The sequence below is a fragment of the Rhinatrema bivittatum genome, chromosome 7, assembly GCF_901001135.1.
Source record: "Rhinatrema bivittatum chromosome 7, aRhiBiv1.1, whole genome shotgun sequence".
NCBI classification, from domain to species: domain Eukaryota; kingdom Metazoa; phylum Chordata; class Amphibia; order Gymnophiona; family Rhinatrematidae; genus Rhinatrema; species Rhinatrema bivittatum.
Window position 1 is genome coordinate 231,889,978 of NC_042621.1, and position 14,348 is coordinate 231,904,325.

The 14,348-nt window shown below is 38.8% G+C and overlaps 1 protein-coding gene across 1 annotated transcript; it reads right to left on the minus strand.

The window, feature by feature from the left end:
* Positions 1 to 954: 954 nt before the first annotated feature.
* On the minus strand, positions 955 to 7,739 carry LOC115095797 (homeobox protein vent1-like). Its single transcript, XM_029609966.1, has 3 exons — positions 6,441 to 7,739; positions 3,023 to 3,294; positions 955 to 1,834 (listed from the first exon to the last, which is right to left on the minus strand). Exons 1-3 carry the CDS (start codon positions 6,718 to 6,720, stop codon positions 1,673 to 1,675), a joined length of 714 nt encoding a protein of 237 aa, XP_029465826.1. The 5' UTR covers positions 6,721 to 7,739; the 3' UTR covers positions 955 to 1,672.
* Positions 7,740 to 14,348: the final 6,609 nt, after the last annotated feature.

The following is a 14,348-nucleotide window of genomic DNA, read 5'->3' on the forward strand; positions in this document are numbered from 1 at the left end:
GTGAAGACAATACAAATTTGAAGCATATGCACACTTATGCCCACATATGCATGCTTGTTTGAAAGTTACTTACTGTCTTTGGATATTTCTTGGGATTGTATAATTCAAGGTGAGTGTGTCGACACTGCTACTGTATGTAGCCAAATCAACAATCTCCAGGATGAGTCTCTATTCCAACTCAGTTATCTCTATTACAGAGCCAGGCAGACCTTGAATACCAAAAGCTTTTTTTGCAACCTAGATGTAGTGGGGTTTTTTGAACATGCTGTTTTGTTGTCTTTTAATTAAAAAGAACATATATTTCCAAATGTTGTTGCAATCCCTAGATTTGTGAAGTGTCACCAGGATATCACTGATATCAGGGGAGAATTTTCTTTTGGCATCCATCTAAAAGACTTTTCTCCCATTCTGTGATTATGGGCAACTAAGGGGAGATTTGGCTGGGGAGAAATCTATTTATATTGTTTGATCCTGATCAAGCAGTGGAATTTCTTAAAGACTAGAACTAAGAAAGAAACAGAAGAGAAGTCATTGCTTTCTTTAAAAACTTTCTTGGTAGCGAACTAAGCAAGAGTAACGTTTGTTGATTTTCCTACTTAACTATGTTTACAGCATATAAAATGTACATTTTCTGCCTGGTACCTTTCTTAAATTTATGTTGGACTGTTGTAAAGGTGACCTTGTTTCTCACCTTGAATTCCTATTTATGGATTTATTTCTCTTCACCAAGATATTATGGGTTTTTTTTTATGTATTTCCCTCAAAATAAAATGAATCACAACCTACAAAGCCTGCAGCAGTTTTCTGTAGGACCTATACAGTGGCTAGAACTCTGCACTACAGCTACAGTATCTAAGGATTATACTTAATGAGGCATTTTGAACAGAACCGAGGCAATAAGTAAAACATATATTAATTTATTCAACTATTCAATATGAATAAAGCAATCTCTCCATTAACAGAATACTTATCATAATCAGACTGTACATGTATACTCTTGTGCACTTTCCACTTCCTAATGAGAAAAAACAGTGCAAAACATGTCCAGTTTTCATTAATTTATCACAAAACATTCAAAGCAATGTGGCTGATATCTCAGTCACTTAGAACTTTATTTCTACATCATCACAATTATTTGAAATGATCAATAAGAATATTCTCAAATAATTCATATTGACCATTTCCAGCAATTTTTATGACAAATTTTCAAAAGCTAATAATTATATTGATTTTAAATATTTTTCATACAAACAGTAACCCAATTAATTATAATTTAATACATATATGACAGCTACTGGCATTGATGGCACATTTGTCACTCAGATTACAATTAAGTTTTTAAAGGAGTAGGGGAGAGACACAGTTATTATTAATGCTTACAATTGGATAAACTGAGTTAAAAATAAAATTGTTTTCTTAAGAATTAGAAGTAGCACCCAAGGAACTGATCTGACTTATAGTTGTGTGCTCTAACCATTAGCCACAGCTTACAGACAAAGCTGTGAGTGTACAAAAAAGCACCCCTTCCCCCCTCTTGGATTACTATTTTCAAGGGCAATTGCTCGCCACATCGAGCTGCTGGAACTGGGGCTGCTTCTAGTTAGGGAAAGGGGCAACACATTGCCAAGTTTTGTTCTGTGCAACCTTGGAGAAAGGTTAGGTAAGAAATAATCTAATAATAATAATAATAATAATGGGAATATTGAAAAGGTGGCAAGTTCTGTTGTCCACAATGAATAAAATTGTAAAATGAAGCTTGGGGAAATGGATATGGATGGGTGTCCTGCATCTGCCTTTTCATCTTCATTCGGCGATTCTGGAACCAAGTTTTTATCTGTTGACAGAAGAAAATGACATTCTTTGTAAGTACATCAGTTGAGTATATTAGTATGTTATACCTACCGATAATATAACACTCACAAGAAAATAACTTTACTAATATTAATAGGAAATTTCAAAAGCAATATAAAAAAAAAAGCTAAAGTTAAGTAATGCAAAAAAGGTTAAGAAGAAAACAACTGGTTCTATCTAGGTCTTCAAAAAGCTTGCAACTTTTCAAACTTTATTATCGTTTATTTTTTCTTCTTCCTTCAATATACTAACAAACTGAAATACGAAAATATCCTATATTGGCATCATATAAGTTAGTGCTGGTTTGCTATCAAACCAGGTCATTCATCAAAATGATACTGCATGGTTTTAATGCTGGAAATAACTACACCTTTTTTCCTGGTGAAATGGCAGGAAGGAATTTCAATTTGGCCATTTCTGGGGGGAAGGGGGGGGGGAAGATTGAGAGAGAGAGATGACATTTTGTACTATGTTATCTCGCCCTAGCTTGATGGTACCCTGTTATAGAGTCCCATCAAGCTAGGGCGAGAGAAGATAGTAGATATTTCATCTCTCTCTCTCTCCTTAGTGCACGAAATGAAAATAGGGATTAGCGCAGGGGGCGCTAAGTTTACCACACCACGCGATATTACTGATGCAAAGCAGTAAGTTACCACGTGGTGCAGTAATTCTAAAATTTCCCTAAACATGCCCCTTTTTCTTAATGCAGGCATTATCAATGCATTATTAACACTTTTTGATGATTCTGGGGGTAACTTTGTAGCACAGAGGTAGGCAACTCAGGTCCTCCAATGCTGCAATAAATATACCTGAGAAACATCTGCATGCAATAGAAGCAGTGCATGCTAATACATCTCATGAATATTTAGTGCAGATATCCTGAAAACCCCACCAGCTTGTGGCACTTATGGAAGCTGCATACTCCTGTTCTAGTGCATCAGCATGCATTATAGTTATGTACTCATACTCAGCATTTGAAAGGTATAATAAACAAGTCTTTTCCAATGAGAGAAGACTGGGATCGTGGCTGGTCTGACCCAATTTTCAAAAGGGTTTTAACAGAGACAGGCAAACACAAAAAGGATTTGTGAAACCTAGGCTCAATTTTAGTTTTTCATATTCAAAAAAGGCAGTTCTTTCAAAGTGAGAAACCGTGACGGGAGCTGGGTACCTGAACTTCTGAGAGCTGAAGCTTATCAGCCAGTCGGTGCCTCTCATTAGCTCTCAGATATTTCTGTTGGCAGAAGGTTTTCTCCAAGGTACTGAGCTGCTGGGCACTGAACGCTGTCCTCAGTCTACGCCTCAACCTGCAGCTCTCTTCCACTGTAGCTGGCACCTCCTCCTCCTCCTCCACCAACTCTTTCCCGGGTGAGGTGCACTCCGAGCGGCCAGTCTCACTCTCATAGCCGGAGTCCACTCCATTGCTGCAACCTGGCCTGGCACCTATAGATAACAACAGGAATTCAATCCAAGACTTGCTTGGGATCCCAGTACTAGCAGAGAAAATTGCCGTTTTGGAAGGGATTCACTGTAAAGGACACTAAAGATAAAAGGATCAGTGATATTCCTGTGCTGGCCTACACGGCTATTGACAGTCAACAGTGCTAAAGCTTAGCGGTTTACAGATACAACATACATAATCAAGACCTACCTGTATGTACAGACAATAGCAATAAAATGTTAACAAGAACATAGCTAAGAGGGTCATTCATCAAATCGTGATAGGGCCTTATTGGATGTGTACCCGCAGTAATACATGCGATAATTACCGCATCACAATTGGAATATTTAAACTTGAAATTAAAATAAAAAAGGGAGGAGTTTGGGTGGGGTTTTGAATAATGAGGGGCCGGTAGTGCTGTGGGCGATAATGTTTCGCACATTATTGCTGGCAAACCGGAAATAACTACACCTTTTCTACTGGCGCTACAGGGACAAAAAGTGTTCAACGCAGCCGCATCTGTGGCATGGAATACCGATAGTGGAATGATGAATCCAGGGCTAAGTTACTTGCATTTAATAACATGAATCTATAATGGAACTAGCATGCATAGTATTGTACAAGTAGGGAACTTAATCTTTGGTTTCTATTTTTTAAATCTTTCCCGGGACTTTATCAGGGTTTATTATCACAAGAACAAAAACAGGAGAAAATCAGTGGAAAAATGTGACTTGTTTTTCTGGGTAACTAATTATGGGAGTTTATCTTGGTGGACAGATGTCAGGAAAATAAAACAATATTAAGCAGATTCTGCCACTCACCAGCTCAGCAGCATTCCTATCTCTACCCCCATCCCCTGCCTAGCATTTCCCTTTCACTTCTCACACCCTGGAGAATCTCCTTCTTCCCACCCCCCCTCCCCATTGCAACCACACTCATCCTTACCAGAGGTGGTACCAGGCTTTTCTCTCCTTCAGCAGCATAAAACTGAGGCTCCTGTGCTCTGCAGCACTGCACTGCACTTCTGCTTTTGTATGGGGCCAGGGAGCTTGCCGGGAAACGCTTTTGCTGGGCACGGCCCATTCCAAATGCTGCACTGGTGTCACCTAGCAGCAGATACTTTCAAGTCAGGACTTGAAACACCATTATCAGCAGCAGTGGAGGGCCAGCACTTTTGCTGGGGTGTGTGTGTGTGTGTGTGTGGGGGGGGGGGGGGGCAGGGCTTGAAACACTGCAGGTTCTTTGGCCTGCACTGGTTTCCAGCAGTTGCTGGAGGCCTTGAGACACTATTATCAGCCAAATATTAGGGTGAAAATCAGTTTAAACCAATTGTAACTTTGGGAAAAATTTATGGATGAAAATAGCTTTAAGCTAAAAACAAAGATCCCTATGTACAAGTTAACTTGCACTGTTACAAATGTCTCTTTTCCTTTGAGTGCTTTGAATAACTTGCTCAGTTACACAGCAGATGGTGGAAAAGGAAATCAAACTAGGGTTTCCATGTTTCATTAACTATGTTGATATGTCATCCTTGGAAGAAAAGCACACGCTTTTTTTTCCGAATTATGTCCCAAGAATTAAGATAAATTTGTACTTCAAATGTAATTATTCCAAGTCATTTTAAGGGCCCGATTAATAACAAATCTTACCCATAAACATGATACCATCATTAACCAAGTGCTTACAAGTTTGGGATTACATGTGGCACAACTGTCAGACTTTTGTAGTCCACATTTTTTTTTATTTTTCTATAAGTGCTGTGCCACTATAAACTATTAAAAAGCATGCATCAGGATATGTTACAGATCGCTTCCCTTTTGGTAAACTTATGGTGATATCCAGAAGAGTGCTCGCTATAGCTATTTAAGATGAGTTTCTTTTTCACTTATATTTCACTAAATTTTCATTTAAAAAAAGGTGAGGAGGCATTTACCGATGAGTACATTGATATTCAGGGAATGAAAAGACATTGTAGTAAACATTGCAGCATTGAGCCTGTGGAACATGATGGTCATGCATTTTCCTTTTAGATAAACGTTTGGTTGAAGATACAGATATATTTTATCAGGGAAGGTTTTGATTTATAAGTTTTCCTACTGGGACTTTATTGAAGGTATAGATCTAATGAGAACATATGTGTAAATGGATAGAAAAAGGAGTCTCAAACAATATCACATATATGAGAAAAAAATCAGGAAGAATTTAAAATTAACGCTATAACTGTGACCTGGGAGCTAATAAAAAAATTTCACTCTGCGGAACATCAACACTGAAGTTTCTGATTTCATTAGCAAACATAATCGTTGACAATTAAGGAGTAGTTGCTTGACAAGATACACACATGTTCATATTCCATAGAGAAAGAAAAAAACATCCTGATCAGTTTTTAACCAATAGATTCATGAGGTTTCTGCAATGATCACATTATTTCAATATTCAGATTTTGCTTAGGCCCATTTTTCCACTTCTCCGATAACTTTTTTTTTTTTTATTTATAAGGTTTCAATTAGTAATACAAAGAAAAAAAAATTTGCACAGAAACATCATGAGAGTTTTAAGAATCTCCATGTAAATTGAAATAACAGCAAAAAATATATTTTTAAAGAAATCTTCCTCCCATTATGCTGATCAGCAAAGATAGAGGGAGGAGAGGAGTAAAGAGCAATAATTAACAAAAGGAAAAAGCTTTAACACAAGCATTTTCCTAGCCCTGTTTTACAAATTGACAAATCAACTCGAAGCTCTAGGGAGGTAGGAGCACATTCCCTGTCCTTCCATCTAAAAAAAAGACCTAAGTTGTTCTGGGAGAAAGAAAATAAAACAATCAGCATTTAACTCCACTAAACATTTATACGGATATCTGAGAAGGACGGACGCGCCTGGAGTCTGAACGTCTTGGCACATTCCAAGGAAACCCTTCCTTCTTTCCCGTGTGGCTCTAGCCACATCAAGATAGATTCTAACTAGATTCCCATAATACGACTTTAATGACAAATTTCTTTTTTTTTTTTCAGATATTGCAGATCTATTTTTATCTTAATATATGGCATATACAAGATCTCTGAGTTAGCATGATCTTAAATTAGACATGGCTAAAGCTATACCCACTTGCAAACTATAGATAGGTATAATGTGTAGATATATTCACCTGATGAAGAAATAGAGACCAAGCCAAGATTCACTTTTAGGCTGTATTCAGATTCTGGCATTTTTATCCTTTCATTTTCCTTTGAAATCATTGTCCCATCTCCGGTTTCAGGAACCAGTTGTAGGTTTGTATGATTTAAAGCTTCTGTGTCTTGAAGAGAGAAACACCCACTAAGGACTGACAGTGTCTCGCCTAAAGTGTCTGCAACACTTTGCTCTCTTCTGGCTTGGCTATGGCTGCTCTGGGAGAGCCACTCAATAGAAAAAGGAGCTCGCGCCATGTCTTCTCTCTCAATCCTTCTCCGGTGGGCAGATGGATTTCATGGAAAGTTAAAAAGTAGGGCTGAGACATTTATACAGAACTACTCCAGGAAAAAGTTGTTTGCGAATGTAAACAAACATCAAAGCTCCAGATAAACAGCATCTAATTATCATCAATTATCCAAATGAAAAGAGCTGGATGAACGATTCACACAATATGCAACGCTGTTCGGCCTGGCTCCAGAATGTCTGCCATTAGTTAGTTAAGTCTCTCCTTAGTGATTTGCATTACCTGTTATATCCTTTCCCTCCTATGCAAATCATCCACAAGCCTCTCTCAGCTAACCCCCTCCCATCAAACCTTTCATCTACAAGGATGACCAGCAAATAAATATCATTAACCTAACACTGGGTTTCTTAAGTAGCTAAAATGACACTATTTTCCCAATAGTTGCTGAAATATCTAAAGCTCTAAAAGTGTAGGAGATAGAAAAGCAAACTAACATTTAACCATTTTGTACTGATATATTCCCTTTAACTATAAATACACCTGATACTGTTAACAGTTCCTGAAATTTTAATTCAAAATTTTCAGCATGTAACTTACCAGGTCTGTGTTATTTAATTAAGACCATTTTTTAAAATTGCTAAGCATCAGATGCTATGATATTGATCTTTTTGTAATATTTCTATACATTATCAAAATGCAGATATAACAAACTTTTGTTGTTCAAAATTGTGGTTCTAACATTGGTAGATGGGCATACAGTGGTATGCATTTGTGCAATTTACATTTCAAACTCTTCAAGGTGCTAAATATTTTACAGCAAAGGAAATGCCCATATTAGGAATTTCCGTCAGGAAAAGGAGCTGGGGGTTATAATGGATAATACTTGGAAATCCTCTGTCAGTGTGCAGAGGCATGTCAAAAAAAGCAAACCGAATGTTAGGAATTATTTTGAAAGGCACGGAGATTAAAATGGTAAATGTCATAATACCTCTGCATCGCTCCAGGGTTGCTGCATCTAAAAAAAATATATAGTTGCATTGCAAAAAATAAAGAGAAGGCACCCCTATGAGGAAAGGCTAAAGAGGTTAGGATTCTTCAGCTTGAAGAAGAGATGGCTGAGAGGGGATATGATAGAAGTCTATAAAATCATGAGTGGAATAGAATAGTAATGTAAATCAGGAACACTCCATAAAGTTAGTAATACATTAAAAACAAATTGGAGAAAAATATTTTTCACTCGGTGATCAATTAAGCTCTGGAATTCATTGCCAGATTATGTGGTTAAGGAAGTTAGCATAGCTGGGTTTAAAAAAAGTTTTGGACAAATTTCTGGAGTAGTCTAAAAACTGTTATTAACCAAGCAGACTTAAGAAATAGCCACTGTGCAATAAAAACGTGGGAACTATTTACTGTTCAGGCTCTTGCCAGTTCTAGACTCCTTTTATTCAGTTACATTTGTATGATTTTTATCTGCTAAACAAAGTTTATGTGGGTTACAAAGATTTTTTTTACTTAATGTGCATAACTTGTTTGGATAAACATTTATAGAAAAAACAATTGTTGCATGTCATACACATTTTAAAAGGTATCTGTGTATAGTGACCTATAATCTTGAAAGATCATGTAGTTTAACATTATTATTATTATTATTATTATGCTGAATCCAAGAATCTAGGTCTCATTCTAAAAAATTTCTGGCTGCAGCTAAAGCTTTTCCTGGAAAAAAAATTCATTAGAACAGATACTTAAAAAACTTGCATACCAAGGGAAATTATACAGTTGTAGTTATGAACAGATTCTAAAACTCTCTTGTGTATGTGAGGAAGACTAGTCCCAACTTGCCGCTTTGAGACAAATATTTCTTGCAGTAATCTTTTTAAGGAAACATTGAAGCTGGACATGTTTAACTGGCTAATTCTTTCATCAATGTAACTCATGAACAGTTTGAAATGTAAATTGCACTGATGTGTATGTAATATTGTATAGCAACCTATGGCCTGTATTTTCCATTCTTGCAGAGAATGGTGAATCCCGGCGGTAACGGGGGGGGGGGGGGGCCTGTGAAAGCCGGCAGCGATCGCACCACCGCGGTGTTATCGCTGCCGGCTTTTGCAGCGCTACTGGTGGCGATAACGTGGCTTACCTTATCGCCGCCAGCGAAGATACCGCCGCGTCCGCCTCCTCGCCGCCCCCGACTCCTTCCCTCCCCGCCCCGACTCTGCCCCCGTTTGCTATCGCATGCGAAAAGTCCCTTTTCGCATGCGATACGGATAGAAAATAACCCCCCTATGATTGTCAGAACCAGAAATTTTAATCTATCGATCTATATGTACATATTTATTACATTTACGTTTACTGTTTATTGATATTCCACATTTTTGGCACTTCAAAGCGGATTACATTCAGGTACTGTAGATATACATACACTTATATGTGTGTATATATATACACACACACACACACATATATACACACACATAGCCTGTAGTTTTGAAATCTCATGTAGTTCAACATTTTTTTAAATTATTACTTTTTTATATTTTTACAATATTTTAAAATATTTTTATTCCACCTACAATAGATAAATCTTGCTAGGCAGATATGTATATTTCTTGATATTGTGCTTGAAATCAAATTAGTAGCCTTGAAATGTGGTTGTTTTTCTAATGGAAATAGATTTATAAAGTGAAATAGTTCCTTGTTTTGTGCATATTTGTTACTGACATTTCAATAAAAGAAATACCAAATCTACCATTCTCATATATGGCCTGCTTTATCAATGGTTTACTTTAATGCCCTTACCAATGCATTAAAACCTCTCATGAATCTGCTCCTTAGTACCTAGCTCTTTATGATAGACTTATCTGATATTGAATAAAATGACTGGTGGTCCTTAGATAGCACATAGCTGCTTACAGTGTCTGGTGCAGATGGTTCTTTAATAGCTCAATGTCGCCACAGGACACTGGTGCCAGCATTCTGGCCTAGGACTGGGAGAAAAACAGCCTTAACTTCCTTTCAGCAGTTAAGATCAAAGGACATCAGATCAGTATCACCAGTGAGTTTTAACACCCTTAATCTAAAATCCAAATGAAAAGAAAACCCTTCTGTTTGCAAGCAAATTGATCTGAATTGGTAAGGCAATTTTTAATATGGGATTTTCAAAAACAGGAAAATAAAAAATAGCTATATCTTAGCTTGTTGCTTTAGTATTAAGTATCAAAGGAAATTCATTACCTTTCTAGTAACACTTTGATGTTTGAAGTTATTCTTAAGGGCTAGGTATATGCTGATCTTGATACAAAAATAATTTAAAACATACATAAAGAAAATTTGGTGAAATTCTTATTAAAATTTGAACACAGGACCAGTAACTTTGAAACAGCCGCTCGGGCGCACATATATGCGTGTATGCTGGCTTGCGTCCAGAGATATGTCCATTTTATAACATACTCACGTATGTGCGTAAATCCCGCGTCTACCGTGTGAGATGGGGAAATTTTACGAGACGTGCGCCAACTCCATAGCCTGTGTTCCCAGTTCACCCAGTTAGGAATAAGACTTGCAAACCCCGCTAATTTTAAAGCCATCCTTGCTCCCTGTTAGCCCCGACCCATAAAACCCTGCTGCGTGGCCTAAATTTTTCATTTTACTCCTTACATCTCCTCCATAGCAGAAGTAAATTTACGCGGCAGGGGACCCCGGCTCGCACTGTGCACTTAAGTATTTGCGTGCACTTTTTTTTGGCCAGGCCCCAACATGCCCATGCCCCGCCCAGACCATGCCTGTTCGCCCCATTTTTAGAAACTTTTCACCTGTGCGCGCAGCGGGAGATAAGCGCACCCGCGGGTGGCTTATCAGAACCGCTTGACACATGCCAGCCCAACTTGTGCTCTTATCTCCCTTTTTTGACATGCACAGGGCTTTCAAAATCTATCTGAAAATGCGTAGTAGGTTATGCTGAGGGTTTTGATGTATTTTATTGCGTCAACAATTTTTTAAAATATACACACAGGTGCCAAAGCACATGAACCTCTGAAGCCTCAAAAGTAGCTTCTCAATATGTTTCAGAGTATTAACATGATACAGTGGATTCATTACTAGCTATTAGTAATTTGAGCTAGAGATGCCTAAAACTGGGGAGACCCTTTTACTACTAGGAATCTCGATTCTGGACCCTTGAGATAGGCTGTTTAACTCACTAATCTCTTCATAGGTATTTTCAAGGGCACAGGGGTTAGTCTTTGTTAGGTAATTGGTACTTCACTTGCCAGTCTGATCTCTCCTGCACCCCCCACCTAACTGAAGGAAGGCCAAAGGTCACTATTCAGTTAATCAATGACAGTTAATGAGTTATTTAACATCTCAGCTGGTTCCTGATGAAGTGTGAATTTGAGCTCTCTGATCTCTACTTAGCATTTAAACCTTGAAGGAATTACCCTTTTGGAGAGTTGAGGTTGGGACTCAACTGCAAACAGGCACTTTAATTCCTAGTTTTCCTATCTATAGTTTTAGAATGGAAATGTAGGTTAATTCTATAGTTTCAGGATGGGGATGTAGGTCTGGTTAATTCACCATATATTTCAGGGATGAGAAAACCTTTTGAGCCATGCAATTAGTTGGGACTCTAAGTGGCATTACATCGTTTAATATACATGTACACAAACAGAGAGATATAAAGAGGTATATGAGCACGCACATGAAGGGTAACCTGGCCTGGTGTCAAATTCTCTTGCCATTGCCAACCAATCAAATCTCGAACCAGATGACAAGCCACAAATGACTCAAAGCCCCTCTTTTGTTACTCTTCAAATTGCTGGGAAGAGCAAGCACACACACAAACTTGGACATAAAAAGATAGACATCCGACATCCAGACAAGAGACAGAGAGGCGGACACATAGGCAATCTGACACCCGTCATCCAAAGAGACACAGACAGAAGCAGATGTCCCATACCCAGACAGATGGAGACACCTCACCCTCAGAGAGAAACAGACACTCCCAACTCAGACAAAAAGATAGAGACATAAATACCCTATAACCAGATATAGACACAAAGACCCCCCACCCAGAAACACAGACATACCATGCCACTATCTGAACACAGACACACCTCACCCAGACACAGAGAAAGGCACAGATATACCACAGGCCAACACATCACATGTAAACAGAGAAAGAAAGACACAGGAGGTACCACACACAAACCATAGCACACCAGACACAGAGACCAGATAAGCACAGACCCATGCACACTCCACATCCATACAGACAGGCTACACAACACAGACAGATGGTATGAGGGCAGAACATTTTTCAAAAATTTTAAGTGCCAGCCAAAATGTTTAGGACTTGGAAAAAAACTCTATTCCACCCTGTCCTCCCCTGCAGGATCATTCATGCCTACCCCTGCCCTCTCTATATGAGCACCTCTGATATATTTGAATAAGAGGGAACCTGATATGCAGCATTTGCTTTTAACATTAGTGAAAATTATGCTTTGTTCTTTCCATTCACATATGAAAATAAGAATTGCCATAGTGGGTCAGACCAAGGGTTCATCAAATCCAGGATCCTGTTATAATGGAGGGTACCTGAGTATCAGTCACACTCAGGTGACTAGTCTGTAGGCCTCAGAAAAAACTCTCATTGAATTCATGTTTACACGAAGAGTTTTTACTTTTCCTTGTCAAAGTGCAAAATAGGTAGAGGAACAACTAAGGAACAAGCAGACCTGAGAAATGAGTTAGTACTGTACTCACAGATGCATCCAGCCTCCTGAAGGCATCACATTCAGTCTTGTTTCGAAAGGAGGTTAATCCACAGAACACAATGTAAAATCAAACATAAAAAGATGAGCCAAGCTGTCACAGATCAAGAGCATTCCAGTGAGTGACAGAAATGCACAGATTCTTTGAGCTCAAAGAACATCTAATAAGGAACGTAAGCTCTGCTTTTTATATACATAAACAGCTGTTACCTGGGTTCATTTTGTGATTATCAAGGGTGAGTATGGTATGATTGCAGTCCCCATACATCATTCCCTAAACTGTATTGTGTAACAGTTAAATTCTATAAGGTATAAACTGCAGAAAGGCTCTCCTATGAGGGATAGCTCTAGTGAGCTCCTATAAGGAATAAGCTGCAAACCTCAGTCCTGATAGGCACCAAGCCCAGTCAGTAGTCCCTTTCACACCTGAGAAACCACAAGAACCCAAAACAGATCACAAGAACTTGCAAAATCCCAAACAATAGATCCCATGCTGCTAACTCCGAGGGTTAAATAGTGGCTTTCCACAAGTCTACCTGTTTAATAACAATTTATGGACTTTTCCTCCAGAAACTTGTCCAAATCTTTTTTAAACCTAACTACACTAACTGCCTTTACCACATCATCCAGCTATGAATTCCAGAGCTTAATTGTGCATTGAGAGAAAACAATGTTTTGTCTCTAATTTGTTTTAAAAGTCCTACTTACTAACCTCAAGGAGTGTCCTCTAGTTTTCTGTTTTTTTTGAAAGAATAAATAACTGATTTACATCTACCTATTCTATTCCACTCATGAATTTATAGACCTCTATCATATCCCCACCTCAGCCATCTCTTCTCCAACAGCCCTAACCTCTCTTGCCTTTACTGATAGGGGAGCTGCTCTATTCCCTTTGGGGCAGATTTTAAAAGGTATACGTGTGCCACCCGAAATCAGAGCGGCCTCGGAGGGAACTTTCCTTCCCCCCCCCACCTTCCCCTCCCTTCCCCTACCTGTCCCGCCCCCCAGCCCCCCCCCAAAAAAAGTACCTTTATCTGAGATAAAGGTACGCCTGCCTCTGGCCGCTGCATGCAAGTTACGCCTGCCTGCAGGCATAACTTGCATGCAGCAGCCAACTGCTGGCGTGCAATCCACCGACACAGTGGCCATTCGGAGGCCTCTGGCCACGCCCCGGTCCTCCCTACCCATTCCCCGCCTATTTTTTCAAGCCCTGGACTTACATGCGTCCTGGGGCTTTACGCGCGCCACCAGGCCTTTTGAAAATAGGCCCGGCGCGTGAAACCCTTTGAAAATCTGACCCTTTATCATTTTGGTTGCTCTTCTCTGTACCTTTTGCAGTTCAGCTCTATGTTTTTGAGATGTGACCAGAATTGCACACAGTGTGGTCTCACCATGGAGTGACACAGTGGTAATATGACATTGTCAGTTTTAATCTCTATTCATTTTCTAATAATTCCCAACATTCTGTTTGTTTTTTGACCACCAAGGCACACTGACCCTAGGATTTCAAAGTATTGTCCACAATGATGCCCAGATCCTTTTCCTGGCTGGTAATTCCTACTATGGAACTTAAACTGTCCTATCAATGTTTTCCATGTAACTTGCCAATGCTTATGCTTTTTCCTATTTTCTTCAGATAGATCCTTTTACTAATTTTTGAAAGACGTTCTTTTGGCTAAAATAGCCTCTTTTACCTCACCTTTTAACCATACTCGCAGTTAGCCTTCTTTCCACCATTTTTAGTGCTTGGAATATATGTGGTCTGGGCTTCCAAGATGGTATTTTTAAACAATGTCTATGCATGATGTAAACTCTGCACATTTTAGTTTTTTTCTATTTTTCTCATGTTATTAAAGTCTCCCTTTTG